This window comes from Leptodactylus fuscus, chromosome 8 (genome assembly GCF_031893055.1).
Source record: "Leptodactylus fuscus isolate aLepFus1 chromosome 8, aLepFus1.hap2, whole genome shotgun sequence".
NCBI classification, from domain to species: Eukaryota; Metazoa; Chordata; class Amphibia; order Anura; family Leptodactylidae; genus Leptodactylus; species Leptodactylus fuscus.
Genome location: NC_134272.1, coordinates 7,972,900 through 7,991,479, shown reverse-complemented (window position 1 = coordinate 7,991,479; position 18,580 = coordinate 7,972,900). Strand labels below are relative to the sequence as shown.

Below are 18,580 nucleotides of genomic sequence, written 5' to 3'. Positions count from 1 at the left end.
TCTATTTATCTATCTCCTATCTATCTATCTATCTATCTATCTATCTATCTATCTATCTATTTATCTATCTATCTCCTATCTATCTATCTATCTCCTATCTATCTCCTATCTATCTATCTATCTCCCATCTATCTATCTGTCTATCTATCTATCGCCTATCTATCTATCTATCTATCTATCTCCCATCTATCTATCTGTCTATCTATCTATCGCCTATCTATCTATCTATCTATCTATCTATCTATCTATCGCCTATCTATCTATCTATCTATCTATCTATCTATCTATCGCCTATCTATCTATCTATCTATCTCCTATCTATCTATCTATCTATCTCCTATCTATCTATCTATCTATCTCCTATCTATCTATCTATATATCTCCTATCTATCTATCTATCTATCTATCTATCTATCTATCTATCTCCTATCTATCTATCTATCTATCTATCTCCTATCTATCTATCTCCTATCTATCTCCTATCTATCATCTATCTATCTATCTATGTCACAGTATGAGCCTGCAGTCAGTGTATATATATATATATATATACCGCCACCTTGCTGTGTCATTGTCCCTGCTATATATAACACACCTCCACCTGTGCGGCACATGCTATAATAACCTCTCCTCCTGGGATAATAATGAGTCTATCCCAGGTCCTCCCAAATGTTCCCTCCTGCCGCATAGCATCACCGCCCTGGAATCTGGAGCCTGCTGCCATAGTGCCGGGATATAATAGGTGGCGGAGACTTTGTGGAGATCACATCTGGAGCTCCTCCAGTCTATGAGTAAGGAGATATCTGCTATAGACTAGACTGGCTCTACCTGTCAGGGGATCCTGTCCTTACTGCCTCAGACCAGACCTGGCCAGGTGTATATAGACGAGAACATTCAGTTCATAGTTGGACAATCTTTATGAGTGCTGAGGGTGAGATAGAGATCCTGCTCTCATTCACCATCCACATCCCTCAGACAGGTGAGGTCTATCTATTTGCTTGGCACCCCCCCCCTTATCCCCCCATATTGCACATCTATGGATAGCACAGGGCAAGGCTACTGTTTTATTACTGTATTACATATATTGAGTATTTTATGCTTTATATTTCTATATATTGCTAATGCTGTTATATATATAGTTCATGTTGCATGTATATGTATTTAGCCATGGACTCAACAAAAAACTATTTTTGACTATTTTTCGTGGAACATCTATAGATAGTCAATGACCAGCAGCCACCAAACAGCTCCACAAGGCTCAGCACATGTGATCCCTGGGAGCGTGCACGCCGGGCATGGGGGCTATAAAGGGGGGCATGGGTGCATTTTGCATTTTTAAGTATTTTTATATTTTGCATTATTTTATAGCACCAACATATTCTTCATCACTTTACACACATTGTTATCACTCATTGTCCACTGCAGGGTTCACAATTGTCAGTATGGATATCCTATCTCAGATAGATAGATAGATAGATAGATAGATAGATAGATAGATAGATAGGAGATATAGACATAGAGTGCATTGAGTATATGATTGATTTTTTTTATTAAATGTTTTTATTTTGATGCACAATTGAAATATTAGACTTCTATGAAAATCTACAATGCTCTTCTGGAATCCCATGCCAAGGTGGTAGTAATGGGTAGTAATGGTTTCCTAAATCAGACTTGGACTGGGCCACCCACCAGCTTAGATCGAGTCTTGGGCATCAGCCTGCAGGTTGGAGTACCTACAGGGCACCATCCTACAACTTAGACTCACACTAGGGCACCATCTTACTGCGTAAACTGAAACTGGGGCACCATCCTGCAACTTGGGGCACCATCGTACAGCTTAGACCGGACGACCATGCAACTTTTTGGATTTGCTCTGGGGCACCATCTTGCAACTTAGACTGAGTGGGGTACCTTGCCATATCTTAGACTAACAGTGGGGCGCCATCCTACTAAATGCACTCAAATGGTGGCACAATCCTACAGTTTAGACTGAGTCTAGACTACCATGCTACATTTGGACTCGCACTGGGGCACCATCTTACACCTTAGACTAACAGTGGGGCACCATCCTACTAAATGCACTGAAATTGGTGCACAATCCTACAGCTTAGACTAGACTACCATGCAACATTTTGGACTTGCACTGGGGCACCATCCTGTACCTTGGGCTAACACTGGGGCACCATCCTATACCTTGGGCTAACACTGGGGCACCCTCTTACAGCTTGGGCTACTATCCAGCAAATTCACCTGATTCTAGGGCTCCAGCCTGCCCTTTAGATTGACAATGAAGCCCCTGAATAGCTGGACCTGCTCTTAGTGAGAATTGTGCATTTTACCCACTTTTTTACTGGGACTCGATGCAATGTTATTGTGTCCTATATGAGGTTGTACTATCAGTTTCCTGGAATTACTTGCTCGCGTGCTCCACGGTTACATCACATTATTCAGCAAGTCTTTGCAGCGCCGTACAATGGACAATGCAGGCGCATTCCACAGACACAATGTAATTGGCTAATATTAGAAATGATAACAATTAGATGGCTGTGTATTTGTACCAGGCAGGAATATAGGACAATTACGTTCTATGGGGGAATTGCTAACTATGGGAATCTGATGTGTCACCCTCGGGAGGATTCAGTCGTAGCCTGGGCTTATAGTAGTAAGTTTTGTACCCAATGGCAAACTCGGCTCTGCTGCGTCTGACCATTTGAGTTCCAGTGCACCGATTGCAGCTCTCATTTCTGCCAGCCCAGTCTTGACTTGATAATTGAGAAGGAACTATGTGTGTCTAGGTATGCGCTTAGACAAGCAAATGCCTGAAAATCTGCCAAATATTACATATTAAGACGCCCAGCAACTCTGTACGGCAAATGCTAGACACCGCACTGTGCCTAACCTGGTATCTTCCCTCTTCCAGATTCATCATGTCTAATGGTCCGAAGAAGAAACTTACCCAGAAGCTGAAGAAGACCCTTCCAGTGACGGGTCCCCAAGCCCCATCCTTGTATGAGTTGATGCAATGGTACTGCCTGACCACCAACACTCACGGCTGCCGGAGGATTGTGGTGTCCAAGGGTCGTCTACGTAAATGGATCTGGATTGTCCTCACGTTGATCGCGGTGGCGCTGATCTTCTGGCAGTGCGCCTTATTGCTGATGTCCTTCTACAGCGTCAGCGTGTCCATCACTGTCAACTACCAGAAGTTGACTTTTCCAGCCGTCACCATCTGCAACATGAACCCTTACAAGTAAGAACGTTGGGGATACCTGTCATTGTGAGGGGTGGTTGATGTTCTTGGATTTGGATTGTATTCGTATTAGTAAGGGGTCATTTTCTGTACGAGTGATGTCCGTGATACAAGCAGGCCCATTGTAGTCAGTGGAGCAATTCACACATCCGTCTATTTTTTTACAAGGATCATATTGTAATGCTTGTATTGCATTCCCGTTGCAATATTGGATATTTGCATTCCCATTGCAATGTTGCATATTTGCATTCCCATCTTGTACAGCACCCCATAGTCATTTTGTTGTTCCCCTTTCACCTATCGCTCTTTGTTGTGTTGCCTATGGAGGCTTTGGGGCATAACCCAGTTTGGCCTTATAGCCTTCCAGTAAACCTGCCCTGGTTTCCCTCGTTCCTTCAACAATGCAAAGACCCTCAGGGGCCGCTGTAGACTCCTTCCTGATACTCGAAAGCGTCTGAACCTTTCAGACAACTCCACCAGTCCTGGAGGGAATATCTTCTTTATTCTTTGTAGACACTTTCAAGGAGTTTCTGGGACTATTCAGGATCTTTCCTTAGAATAGTTCATCAATATTCGATCAGCGGGGGTCCTACAGCCCCTTCATTGTTCACCTGGTCCTACAGCCCCTTCATTGTTCACCTGGCCTGTTTGCCGCTCAGTCATTTTCAAGTGAATGGGGCTGAGCTGCAATACCAAGCACAGCAGCTATACTAGGCATGGCGCTAGCGCTGTGCAGGATGAGCAGTGCAGAGGCCCCGAATCACTGACTGGTGGGGGCGCTGGGTGTCGGACGCTACCAATCTGACATTGATCATCTACCCTAAGGATTGGTCATCGGTATTTTACCCCTTCCCTAAATCTGTGGATAAAAGTCACGCAGGTGCCTATAGAAAGCGATCAGCCATGTCTGTGCAGCGTGAGAGGGAGGGGAGCGGAGTGGTGGGGGTTCTTCCAGGGTTGCTGAATGAGAAAGGGGCCGGGTAATATCTGGGTGACCAAGTGACAAATTAGACATCTATTTCCAGTTTCGAGATCTTAAGTCCTCGGAGTATATTGGTAACGACTGGAGATCCCGACTACGCCAATGTAGTCAGGACAGTCAGCTTGACCCGTTTTGGATGGTTCTCATGGTATAAAAATAGATCTAGAGGATAAAAAGGAAATCCGTCTGCTTGAAATAACTAATGGTTATAAAAGCGATGAGAGTATGACACGGGAATATAATTATGCGCTTGTGAAAGCCGTGTGTCATCGCCGTGCAGGGATTATGTGATCTCACGTGGGAACGTCCGGACACGTTGGGTGATTGCAATAAGCAAAGAGATCTGCATACTCGGAAAGCCATTCCAGTCTGGCTAAATCGTTGCAAAAAAGTCAACAAGTGACTGCTAAGAGCTAGAACCAGGGGTATAGATACATCCATGTTGCTGGATATAGCACGTACAAGAGATATAGTAAGGGGCTGCTTGGGAAATACATTACTAATCATGTTCTGTTACGGAGTTTACAGTCTGTGCTATCACCCACAGCTGAATTCTAAATTCTGTGTCCTTCAGAGCTGAACTCTGCCAGGATTCTCTGCTTGTTTGGCGTCTGCAAAGGGTTTGCTATTGTGCAAAGTAGCTCAGATACATTGTTAGGGGTATGGCTGCCAGCAAGCTTGCTGACTGTTTCCTATAGTAGTTTTGAAGTATAACATGGTCAATATAAGAGTAGCAATGCTATTTATTAACAAGGTTACTGGACTGTAAAGTGGCGGACATAGCAAGCGTCAGATGGAGGTTCCTTGAGCCCAATGGGCCCGTCTGGTGTTCTAGACCTACACATTCCTGGTGTGTCCCGGGACTTTATGGACCGCTCAGCCATATGTCCATATGTATGAAGTCTTGTATAACCAGCAGGAGCCGATGCCTTCTTTCTGCATTGTGCACCTTCCCATACAGCACAGATAACCATACGTTGCGTGTCATCTATAATTACTGTCTGCTTCTTGAAGGCCCAGTACAAACACATCGATAACATTGTAGCTGCCAGATATAACCCGCGGTTATAGATGAGAAGAAGGAATGCATTGTTCACGTTTCTGTGTCCCGGGGCTATAGAATAAAGTGATATTGTGACAACTTCCTCTGCCCTTTAAACACCCATAATGTGTCCTGCCTAATAACCATACAGGAAAACAAACATACGGCGTATACCGCCTGTCTATTGACATTGCATCTGTATTTCACCTGCTCAGTCAGAATAGGACGACTCCAGGCTATTTGTTATACTGGATTTCTCAAGGTGCATGTGACGTCTCCATTTGGGAGTTCCAAAAATGGCCAAGCAAGTAGGCGCAGAAATTCTCGAAACTGCCATAGAAGTGAATGGAGATCCTTCACTTTGGTCAGTGTGGACGCGAGATGGGTCCATTGCTTAGGACTATGGAAAAATCGGTCATCAGGATCGGACTGGTCGGGGGTCCGACAGCTGGACCTGCGGTGAGGTCATCAGCATCCATTTTTCCATAGTCTGGGCTTGCTGGGAGTTGTAGTTTTGCAAAAGCTATAGAGTACATTGATCTGGCCCGATTGCATATGACTTGAGTGACACAAGGTATCTGCAGACTGGTTGAAGCGTTACTCAATATCTGCATATGAATGTGAGGTTGTGTGTGCGCTGTATGATCCTAGATACATGACCTATATATATATGATGTATATAGAGTAATTTCCTGTGTATCTTGCAGGTATAGTAGAATCCAACAATACGTGTCTGGATTGGAAACGCAAACTGTACAGGCACTGAAGGAGATATACGGATTCTCGGAGGAGTCCTCGGCGCGCAGGCGCAGAGACGTGGAGTCACTACCAGACGTCCGGACACCGGAGCACGACTACCTCAGCCAGATTCAGTTGTTTGTGGTGAAAAGCGTCCATGGCGATGAGGTGGATACCGAGGAAATCCTCACGCGGAAAAGGAGCAGAATGAGCGCCAGGGTGGATCACAGGAGTACAGAGACCTCCCCTGGGAACATGGTGGGGTACAAGCTGGTGAGTAGCACAGGCGCTTCTTAGCTTCTCCTCACACTGTCTAACTACAGACTACGACCACAATACGATCTATAAGTAGCCATAGCCCCACACTATACCCAGGTCACACGCAGTAAATCTGAGACACAAAGAGGTATTCTTCACAGATTCACCTACAGTTGCTTCCAGGGGACTTCATTGGCCACGGGTCTACTTTATGTACCAGTGCGCCGGGACTTTTCGCCACTTCCAACAACTCCAGTTTTTTGCATTATTCAATAAGTACCACTCCACTGACTCCAGCCCAGTTGGAATTTCTTCTCTATCCCCTACCATTCCTGAGTAATCGATGCTGTTAGAATATAGTAATTGGGCTCTCTACTATCAGGTGGGCGGTCCTGAGCTGGGGACAGGTAGTCAGGGACCGCCCACCTGATACTAGGGAGCATGATTGTGCTGAAACTAACCAAAGTGATTGCTCAAGAACGGTGGGGTGTAGAGAGACCGTTCCAACTGCGTCGGAATCAGTGGAGCGGCAGCTATTAAATAATGCAAAGAATCGGTGACAGGTTTTCTTCTTAAAGTCTTTCCTGAGGTCAAAAATCCGTTGAATGCTTCTAACAAAATACTTGAAATACTTTGTAGCTCTGCAAATACCAAATGTTTTCTAGGACATAATTTTCTAAAAATACATTCACAATTCTACAGGTTGATACTTTGTATCAGTCAGCGCTCGCTGTCATACTGCATTGCCTTCTGGGCAATATATTACTATACATATATCGTATACTACACCCCAATCTTTATACTGAGTTTTCAGCTTTTCGGATATTAATATGTGACATGTTCCCATTTCTGTCCTATAACAGTGCAACCCCAACAACAGCAGCGACTGCACCATATTTACTTTTAGCTCGGCCATCAATGCCATCCAGGAGTGGTACCGGCTACACTATATGGACATCCTATCCAAAATACCAATGGAGGAGAAGATCGCGATGGGTTACTCTGCCGATGAGCTTTTGATCAACTGTTTCTTTGATGGCAAGCCCTGCGATGCCAGGTCAGTACTCGGGAAAGATGGCGGTCAGGGAATTTTTACCTTTTGCTTGGATAGTACTTGTAGTTCCTCATTAAACCAACTCAGCGTTAAGATATGTAAAATAATAACATTATGCAAATTTCCAGATAATGCTGCGGTATAGTCATGTAGACAATGCCGGATATGACTCCTCATTGCAATCACACATATGTGCTGAGCGTCTTCATTCCACCGCTCTTGGTAATTGATGGGAATGAGTCGAGGTGATCGTAGGGCGAGATTGGCGGCCAGAACTGAGGACAGATGGTCGCCATCCACCGTATATAGATTCGGGTGTATCCAGAAATTTCTGGGGGGGGGGATTTGTCCAAGGTTGGCTTGAACTCTTCTCTAAAGGCATTTTACCAGGGAGTGGTCCTTGTTCAGGACCATCTCTTTGTGAGGGTGGAGAGTAGTGACAAAGAGCGTCTCTCACCCTGGAGGACCCAACCTGTCCTGCATCACACAGACAACTCATTGACTTGAACGGACATGGTGTAATGCTTAATCTGCCCTGTGGTGGCGCTGTAGGAAAGTTATACATTTACTCCTTGTCTGCAGATGGATTACAGCTGATCGATGGGGTTCTCAGCAGAGAGACCATTTCTGATCTGCTTGTTTTAAAGGGACCCATCTAACAAGTAGGGAATGTCGAAAGTGGTCAATTCCTTTAAGTTTCAATGTAAAATATTCCGAAGAACTAACTAAGATATTTGTCCCATCTTTGTGTAGATAATTGTCTTAAAGTTTGACCGCAAATTGTAAGAGTATGTTCATTTCCATTGCAGAAATTTTACCCTGTTCCATCACTCATTGTATGGCAACTGCTACACCTTCAATGATGCCCAACAGGACCAGCTGGTGGAGTCCTCCATGGGGGGTGCCGAGTCTGGTAAGAACTATATAGATGCTGTATACGTCTTCCACTATATAAACTATCATATCTATCTATCTATCTATCTATCTATCTATCTATCTATCTATCTATCTATCTCCTATCTATCTATCTATCTATCTATCTATCTATCTATCTATCTATCTCCTATCTATCTATCTATCTATCTATCTATCTATCTCCTATCTATCTATCTCCTATCTATCTATCTCCTATCTATCTATCTATCTATCTATCTATCTATCTATCTCCTATCTATCTATCTCCTATCTATCTATCTATCTCCTATCTATCTATCTATCTATCTATCTATCTATCTATCTATCTATCTATCTCCTATCTATCTATCTTCTATCTATCTATCTATCTATCTATCTCCTATCTATCTATCTATCTCCTATCTATCTATCTCCTATCTATCTATCTATCTATCTCCTATCTATCTATCTATCTATCTATCTATCTATCTCCTATCTATCTCCTATCCTATCTATCTATCTATCTATCTATCTATCTCCTATCTATCTCCTATCCTATCCTATCTATCTATCTATCTATCTATCTCCTATCTATCTATCTATCTATCTATCTCCTATCCTATCTATCTATCTATCTATCTATCTATCTCCTATCTATCTATCTATCTATCTATCTATCTATCTATCTATCTATCTCCTATCTATCTATCTCCTATCTATCTATCTATCTATCTATCTATCTATCTCCTATCTATCTATCTCCTATCTATCTATCTCCTATCCTATCTATCTATCTATCTATCTATCTATCTCCTATCTATCTATCTCCTATCTATCTATCTATCTATCTATCTATCTCCTATCTATCTATCTATCTATCTATCTATCTATCTATCTATCTATCTCCTATCTATCTATCTCCTATCCTATCTATCTATCTCCTATCTATCTATCTATCTATCTCCTATCCTATCTATCTATCTATCTATCTATCTCCTATCTATCTATCTATCTATCTATCTCCTATCTATCTATCTCCTATCTATCTATCTATCTATCATCTATCTATCTATCTATCTATCTATCTCCTATCCTATCTATCTATCTCCTATCTATCTATCTATCTCCTATCTATCTATCTATCTATCTATCTATCTATCTATCTATCTATCTCCTATCTATCTATCTATCTATCTATCTCCTATCTATCTATCTCCTATCCTATCCTATCCTATCTATCTATCTATCTATCTATCTATCTATCTATCTATCTCCTATCTATCTATCTATCTATCTATCTATCTATCTATCTATCTATCTATCTATCTCCTATCTATCTATCTCCTATCTATCTATCTATCTATCTATCTATCTCCTATCTATCTATCTCCTATCCTATCTATCTATCTATCTATCTATCTATCTATCTATCTCCTATCTATCTATCTATCTATCTATCTATCTATCTATCTATCTCCTATCTATCTATCTCCTATCTATCTATCTATCTATCTATCTATCTATCTCCTATCTATCTATCTATCTATCTATCTATCTATCTATCTCCTATCTATCTATCTCCTATCTATCTATCTATCTATCTATCTATCTATCTATCTATCTATCTATCTATCTATCTATCTCCTATCTATCTATCTATCTATCTATCTCCTATCTATCTATCTATCTATCTATCTATCATCTATCTCCTATCTATCTCCTATCTATCTATCTATCTATCTCCTATCTATCTATCTATCTATCTATCTATCTATCTCCTATCTATCTATCTCCTATCTATCTATCTATCTATCTCCTATCTATCTATCTATCTATCTATCTATCTATCTATCTCCTATCTATCTATCTCCTATCTATCTATCTATCTATCTATCTATCTATCTATCTATCTATCTATCTCCTATCTATCTATCTATCTATCTATCTATCTATCTATCATCTATCTCCTATCTATCTATCTCCTATCTATCTATCTCCTATCTATCTATCTATCTATCTATCTATCTATCTATCTCCTATCTATCTATCTATCTATCTATCTATCTATCTCCTATCTATCTATCTATCTATCTATCTCCTATCTATCTATCTATCTATCTATCTCCTATCTATCTATCTCCTATCTATCTATCTATCTATCTATCTCCTATCTATCTATCTATCTATCTATCTATCTATCTATCTATCTATCTATCATCTATCTCCTATCTATCTATCTCCTATCTATCTATCTCCTATCTATCTATCTATCTATCTATCTATCTCCTATCTATCTATCTATCTATCTATCTCCTATCTATCTATCTATCTATCTATCTCCTATCTATCTATCTCCTATCTATCTATCTATCTATCTATCTCCTATCTATCTATCTATCTATCTATCTATCTCCTATCTATCTATCTATCTATCTATCTATCTATCTCCTATCTATCTATCTCCTATCTATCTATCTATCTATCTATCTATCTATCTATCTCCTATCTATCTATCTCCTATCTATCTATCTATCTATCTATCTCCTATCTATCTATCTATCTATCTATCTCCTATCTATCTATCTATCTATCTATCTATCTATCTATCTATCTCCTATCTATCTATCTATCTATCTATCTATCTCCTATCTATCTATCTCCTATCTATCTATCTATCTATCTCCTATCTATCTATCTCCTATCTATCTATCTATCTATCTATCTATCTATCTATCTATCTATCTATCTCCTATCTATCTATCTATCTATCTATCTATCTATCTCCTATCTATCTATCTCCTATCTATCTATCTATCTCCTATCTATCTATCTATCTATCTATCTATCTCCTATCTATCTATCTATCTATCTATCTATCTATCTATCTCCTATCTATCTATCTCCTATCTATCTATCTATCTATCTATCTATCTCCTATCTATCTATCTATCTATCTATCTATCTCCTATCTATCTATCTATCTATCTATCTATCTCCTATCTATCTATCTCCTATCTATCTATCTATCTATCTATCTATCTCCTATCTATCTATCTCCTATCTATCTATCTATCTATCTATCTATCTATCTCCTATCTATCTATCTATCTATCTATCTATCTATCTATCTATCTCCTATCTATCTATCTATCTATCTATCTCCTATCTATCTATCTATCTATCTATCTATCTATCTCCTATCTATCTATCTCCTATCTATCTATCTATCTATCTCCTATCTATCTATCTCCTATCTATCTATCTATCTATCTATCTATCTCCTATCTATCTATCTATCTATCTATCTATCTATCTATCTATCTATCTCCTATCTATCTATCTCCTATCTATCTATCTCCTATCTATCTATCTATCTATCTATCTATCTATCTATCTATCCCCTATCTTGACAGTGTTGTCACTTGTTGTCCTTAGGGCTGAACGTAGTCATCTATATTGATGAGGATGAGTACAACCCGTACTTGGTTACAGCTGCAGGAGCTAAGATAATAGTACACGATCAAGCTGATTTTCCATTCATTGAAGAATCAGGAACAGAAATTGAAACAGCCATGGAAACCTCTCTCGGGATGCTGCTGGTAGGTGAAGGAACAATATTAAGTGTAACCCTTGAATGTAAAGGGGTTTCCTGGGCTAAAGATATTAATGACCTCTCCTAAAGATAAGTCATCAGTATCAGGTCGGTGAGGGTCCAGCCCCTGACACCCCAGGGATCGGCTGTTGTCAGTAGCTGATAGAATTGAGCAGGAAGCAGACAGCGCCGTTCTTTGTGTAGTGGCCAGACTAAGTACTGCAGATCTAATTGTGCACCGCTACTAATATAAACTGGGCACAATCTCTGCCGTGCGCACCACACAGCCCTGCAGCTGCTGCTATGTACTTGGCATCAGGGCGCAACATAATTGCAAATTACTATCTCTAACTGCACAAATTAATTGGAATGCATATTATTAAAAGTAACATTTTAATTAATTTCCTACATTGCTACTCCTCCTTCACTTCTCCCTCCCCATAAGTGATTGTCACATATAGGGCCAGTGGCGCACGCCCAAGTTAATTTTGACAGAGGTGAAATAACTTTAGGTTTAGGAGACATTAAATACGAGGCCGCTCATTGATGTCTATCAGGTCCGTCTGGTCGTTCTGGATTGTAGAGAGACAAGATTAAGATATTGACAAGTAATGAACGAATATACTGAGATTGTTCTATTGCTATTCCAGACAAATTCTACAAAGCTGAGCAGTCCGTACAGCGACTGCACCATCGATGGAAGCGACGTCCCCGTCCAAAACCTGTACAATAAGAACTATACCTATCAGGTAAATATCAAGTTGTAATAATGTGTTGTTGTAGTTGTTGATTTACTTGTTCTGGTTCTAACTAATATCTATGTCCGTCCTCTCCTAGATCTGTCTGTACTCCTGTTTCCAAAAGCAGATGGTAGAAACCTGCGGATGCGCTCACTATGACCAGCCATTACCTGATGGGGCGAAATACTGCAATAATGATGAATTCCCTGGTTGGAGTAAGTTGTATTCTCTATAATATTATTATTATTATTATTTATTTATTTATTTATTTTCTGAATTCTATCTATCTCCTATCTATCTATCTATCTATCTATCTATCTATCTATCTATCTCCTATCTATCTATCTATCTATCTATCTATCTATCTATCTCCTATCTATCTATCTATCTATCTATCAATCTCCTATCTATCTATCTATCTATCTATCTATCTATCCATCTATCCATCTATCTCTCTCCTATCTATCTATCTATCTCCTATCTATCTATCTATCTATCTATCTATCTATCTATCTATCTATCTATCTCCTATCTATCTATCTATCTATCTCCTATCTATCTATCTATCTATCTATCTATCTCCTATCTATCTATCTATCTATCTATCTATCTATCTATCTATCCATCTATCTATCTCCTATCTATCTATCTATCTATCTATCCATCTATCCATCTATCTATCTCCTATCTATCTATCTCCTATCTATCTCCTATCTATCTATCTATCTATCTATCTCCTATCTATCTATCTATCTATCTATCTATCTATCTATCTCCTATCTATCTATCTATCTATCTATCTATCTATCTATCTATCTATCTATCTATCCATCTATCTATCTCCTATCTATCTATCTATCTATCTATCTATCTATCTATCTATCCATCTATCCATCTATCTATCTCCTATCTATCTATCTATCTCCTATCTATCTATCTCCTATCTATCTATCTATCTATCTATCTCCTATCTATCTATCTATCTATCTATCTATCTCCTATCTATCTATCTATCCATCTATCCATCTATCTATCTCCTATCTATCTATCTATCTATCTATCTATCTATCTATCTATCTATCTACTACTTGCTTTGTATATCATGCCAATAATTTTTTTAATTGATCATTATTCCATTCCTTCTCTTCCAGTTTATTGCTACTTCAAGCTACATAAAAGATTTGTCCAAGAAGAGCTTGGCTGTCAGAGTACTTGTCGCGAGACTTGCAGGTGAGACTAACCTTGAAGTCATATATTACATATATAGATTTCCATGGAGGTTCCCTATAACTTTCCCAAGTCCCCAAGCAAAATATTAATCCCCTGCACTAGCTATAATACAGTATATAAGTTGTTTCCCGAGGCTTCCTTTTCAGCAGCCATACTTGTACGTTCTAAGACGTCTTAGCAGTTAGATTTGCACAGAAAGACCAAGAACAATGGGTAGGCTCCGGCTGACCTTGCCAGTTTGATTCTTGATCCCTTCCTTCTTCCTCGGGACTTCTCTAGTTACTGTTGGCCTATTGTTCCCATCTAGCCTCGTCTTTACTTTACTTTAAGAAATGATTCAGATAAGTAGAATATATGGTTTTGTCTCCTCAGTTTTAAAGAATGGACGTTTACGAGAAGTGTGGCTCGGTGGCCTTCAAAAAATTCCGAGGTAAGACGATCAGGGCTCCTTCTTCTGAAAGCTAATCATACAGTAGATACCATGTCTTAAGAAAACCACTAGTTATCCATTACATATTACACATCTTGTAAGGTCGATAGAGCGCCTACAGGTCATGTTGATATTCTGCGTGCTGCCATATGAGGACGCTATGAGGCACCATAGTCTACTCTAGAAGCAATCCTTCATAAGAAGAAAAAACTTCCATGACTTTAATGAGGGCCTTTCACCACCTTCACCAACTCCAACTCTTTGTACACTTCAATGGTCCACTGATTCCGGAACAGTTTGAATTTTTTCTCTAGCCCCCGCCCTTCCTGAGCAATCATGTCCGTTAGTGTTAGCTTCCAAGTAAGCTCCCTACTGTCAGATGGTCGGTCCTTGGCTGTAGCAGATAGTCTGGGACCATAGCCTAATGGTAATGAGCATAATTAGCATATTGGGTGCAGAAACTAACAGACATGAGTGCCTGGAAAGGGGGGAGACTAGAGAAGAAATTCCAACTACGGCATCTATTGAGCGAAGTTGGAGTTGGTGAAGATGGTGAAAGCACATGGTGGTACCATATGGGCCCATAGCAGTCCATAGACATCATGTTATGGATACCTATAACACAAATCCTTATTTCATCCATGCACATAACACCCACCTAGGCCAATATAAGACGCAAGGACCTCAACCAATAACTTGGGCAACCTTGGGAATCTCTAACCGTAGTCTGTAAATTTTATGGGATCGGAACTCTATCTGGCTTTAGGTAGAAGAATGGCTCTTACAATTGTATCTGACAACTTTTCCATGTCTGTTTTTTCTTAGGATTGGACACTGCGAGTTCTGTCCTGGGAGCTGGGAAGCAAATTAGAGAAAACGCTGACCAAGTAAGTGTCTTCAGATACCTGAGGTGGCCCTAGATGGCAAAAAACAGTAGCCAGAACCATGATCAGTGCATCTAAATTATTGGCCGAATTATTAGTCAATTATTAAATGCTATTACTGTAGACACAACGGCCATGATTGTTATTGGGGCTGTCTGGGTTAGAAGACTCCTTCAGTACCCCACCTATAAGCCAGAGCTGGATGGACATACAAGGCTTATTACTTGTTGTGGAGGACTCGGCACGTCCATCTGTTCCATGGAGAGCCCATTGATTTCAGTGGACAAGGTGTAATGCTTCATGTCACCAGTGGTGGCACTGTTGCAAAATTGATCACTTGCTGCCCGGTTCATTACATAATTTAGTAACCTCAGCATTATCCGGCTTATCTGATCTGGTATTTTTTACCTCCACGTCATGCTCCTAATAAGACGGTTTACATTGTTGGCTCCCTATAACATAACAATCTTCCTATGTACTCTGTATCATGATTGTAATAATTACTCCTTAATTACCCAGAGATGTAATTCTATGATTACTAACCCGTCTTTATCCAGAAGGCCGGACACAATGCCATGTGTCAGGAAATTACTAGCTATTTGCTTAAAAAAAATTTCATGACAATATATCAGGCCAGTTGCTACATAAACAGGGAAGTGCTTGGAAGGTGGCGATGACATTAATGGGGTTCTCATCATCCCTACCTGTTAGCCTGAACCCCCATCTATAATCTTTGGGGAAATCTGGCAAGTGTTTCATTTCCCTGCAGTGCCCCCACAGGGCAAACTAAGCATTACATAGTGTCTCTGGTTATGGAAGACAATACAGGTCCTCCAGAGATAGAGGAACTCATTGTAACCACTCCCTACGTTGACCAAGTTGGAGATGTCTGTCTATAGGGTGTATAAAAATGGGTTTTCCATACCAGACAACCCCATGTGAAGTTTTTACATTGTTTGCACCGGGTTTATATAGGTTCACATACTTAGCCTTCTATTCTTCCATTTTTTAGAAATGATCTAGCAAACCTGAACATCTTCTACCAAGACTTGAACCTCAGAACGATTGCTGAAAGTCCTTCCTCCAGTGTAAGTCCTTTCTTACCCATTTCCAAGACCCTTCCATAGGCCATTGATGATACTGGTATCTTCTCATGGGGCATAGGGTTCTTTGTTCCCCTCACTCGCCAGGGTCCAGTTGCATCTCCTACAGTTCTAGTTTCTCCCAAGTCTATAAAATTCTTGTACTAACCGACCTTCTTTTCTTTCCACAGCTTCCAAATCTTCTTGCCAACTTCGGAGGTCAACTGGGCCTTTGGATGAGTTGCTCTATGGTTTGCGTGCTTGAGATTGTAGAGATATTCCTCATTGACTCTTTTTGGGTGGTCTTGCGTGAGCAATGGGAGAAGTTCAGAAAATGGTTGAAAAATGGTCAACAAGAAGAAGATGCGGAGCAGCGTCCTCAGACTATTACTGGTCGTGACAACCCTTGCCTAACAGAAGAAGATCCACCAACCTTTAACTCAGCTCTCCAACTACCTCACGCAGCCGAAGTCCCGAGAACGCCGCCACCCTTGTACAGGTCTCTTCACATACGATCAGATTTTATTGAGCAACCCACGAACTTTCACAATGAAATCGAAATCGAACAAATGTAATCGTTCCATAGGTTCCTCAAGGAACGACCTCGTTGCCAGACTTTTGTTGAGAAGCCATAGTTCAAGTTGAAGAAGAAAAGAAAGACTATGTAAGAATGGGTTGTGTTTGAAACCAATCCAGAGACAACTAATGCTTTGGAAGACTCCAAGACTGTTTCTATCTAAACGTTTTATATATGGTGCTAGATTGGTATTTAGACAATACCAATGAGACCTCTTTGAGATGACCACCTCGAAAAGGGTCTTCTAGGTAGGCAATGTTCTCAAAGAAGACGGACAATATCGTAATATGTGGTGGAACTGAAGGTTGTAGGAAATCCCGATTCTAGATGAGAAAGTCGTTTATCCAAAGAGGTTTCATTGTACTACGAAAGGTCTATCCCTTATAATGTGCCACAACTGTGTTGACACAAGAGTCAATGTTTGTTACTGTAGCTAAGTTCTCTGACCGCTAGTTCTTAAATTATTGTACATTACTCTGATTCTTTTTGCACATCTTGATCGTCTTAAGTAAATGCCTGGGATGGTGATACCTAACTACTCCATACCAGTAGATCCTCCATATCAGTAGGTTGGCCATGGACAGTCAATGTCATCATCTTGGAAATGGTCATGGTATGCTATCACCATATCATTGGACATGTTGGAATCTGGTCTCGGTAGATGGCCAATTACATGCGCTGATTCAACGATAATGACCAGATGACAAACACTGTCCACCTCGGTAATTGAAGTGTTTCTATTACGGCATCACTCTCATCCCATGACGTTGTATGGGTCAGTGACGTTTCTGCCACTGGGCACCAAAGCAATGTAGTCCTATGTGTGGTGTTTATGATTTGTTGATAATTTCCAAATTTTTCCAATGTATTCCAAATCGTTGTCTTCCTAATCTCCAATGGTGCCCCAAATTTTTTGACCTTGGTATGGATGAGAAGTCTAGAGCCCGATTGAGATGAGATGAATTATCTGGACCACAAGGTTGACTTCATGAATACATGAAGATCCCTCAAAATTATGTTGGGTATCCAAAGCCAACCCCAGTTTACCAAGTCTTCATCTTCAGCCCTACGGCTATGTATTGGGTGCCCTGGATCGCTGCAGTATATAGGGCAAGTCTTATATCTCTTCTTAACCTTCGGTTACCCTAGGGAGCTGAAGATTATTGTATCGTCTCTGATCTTTTTCGATCTGCCCTACTCTTGAGTTTCAGGAGATCCTGACAACTTTAGTGACTTCTGAGTAATTTTTGTTGTATTTTTATACCGATGTCAATATGCTATCGGACAATTGTGCTGTGCACAGAATGCTGCTATATACAATAGTTATTGGCCTGTTCTATGGCCAGAGAAGAAGGGGTCAATCGCAATGTATGTACGTTCAGGTTAATAAGAAGATGTTATGTGGCATATATGTACAAGATGTATTTAACATAGATGGATGTGAATATTTTTTTAAATAAAAGTTTGAAAACATTCCTGCTAGCGTATCCATGAATCCACAACGACGTGGTCTGTGGCCGACCGTCCTGAATTAGGATCCTCCAGTCAATGGGAGCTGGAATGAGCTGATGGAAAAGGTTCTGATGGGTAAAAATATGGAAGTCTATTAGGACAATCTCAGGACTATTAGGACATCGCCAATGACTTCGCCTTCGTTCACTTCCAGTCATCAGATAAACCAAAACTGGTCATATGTTGCCGAGTCCTTATAGTCCTTATTGGTCAATATTTTGATGCCCTCAGAAACTGTCTTTAACGCCAGCCCTGCAGATAGATAGGTTACTGTCACCAGAACCAGCATATCACCCCAGCCCTGCAGATAGATAG

At 40.4% G+C, this 18,580-nt stretch overlaps 1 protein-coding gene across 1 annotated transcript; it reads left to right on the top strand.

The window, feature by feature from the left end:
- The first annotated feature begins 948 nt into the window (after positions 1-948).
- Positions 949-16,751, top strand: SCNN1G (sodium channel epithelial 1 subunit gamma). The gene is made up of 13 exons (XM_075286054.1): positions 949-979; positions 2,921-3,250; positions 5,982-6,285; positions 7,134-7,327; positions 8,134-8,237; positions 11,654-11,817; positions 12,461-12,559; positions 12,648-12,765; positions 13,702-13,780; positions 14,153-14,210; positions 15,036-15,097; positions 16,107-16,182; positions 16,368-16,751. Exons 2-13 carry the CDS (start codon positions 2,928-2,930, stop codon positions 16,749-16,751), a joined length of 1,965 nt encoding a protein of 654 aa, XP_075142155.1. The 5' UTR covers positions 949-979; positions 2,921-2,927.
- The last annotated feature ends 1,829 nt before the right edge of the window (positions 16,752-18,580 follow it).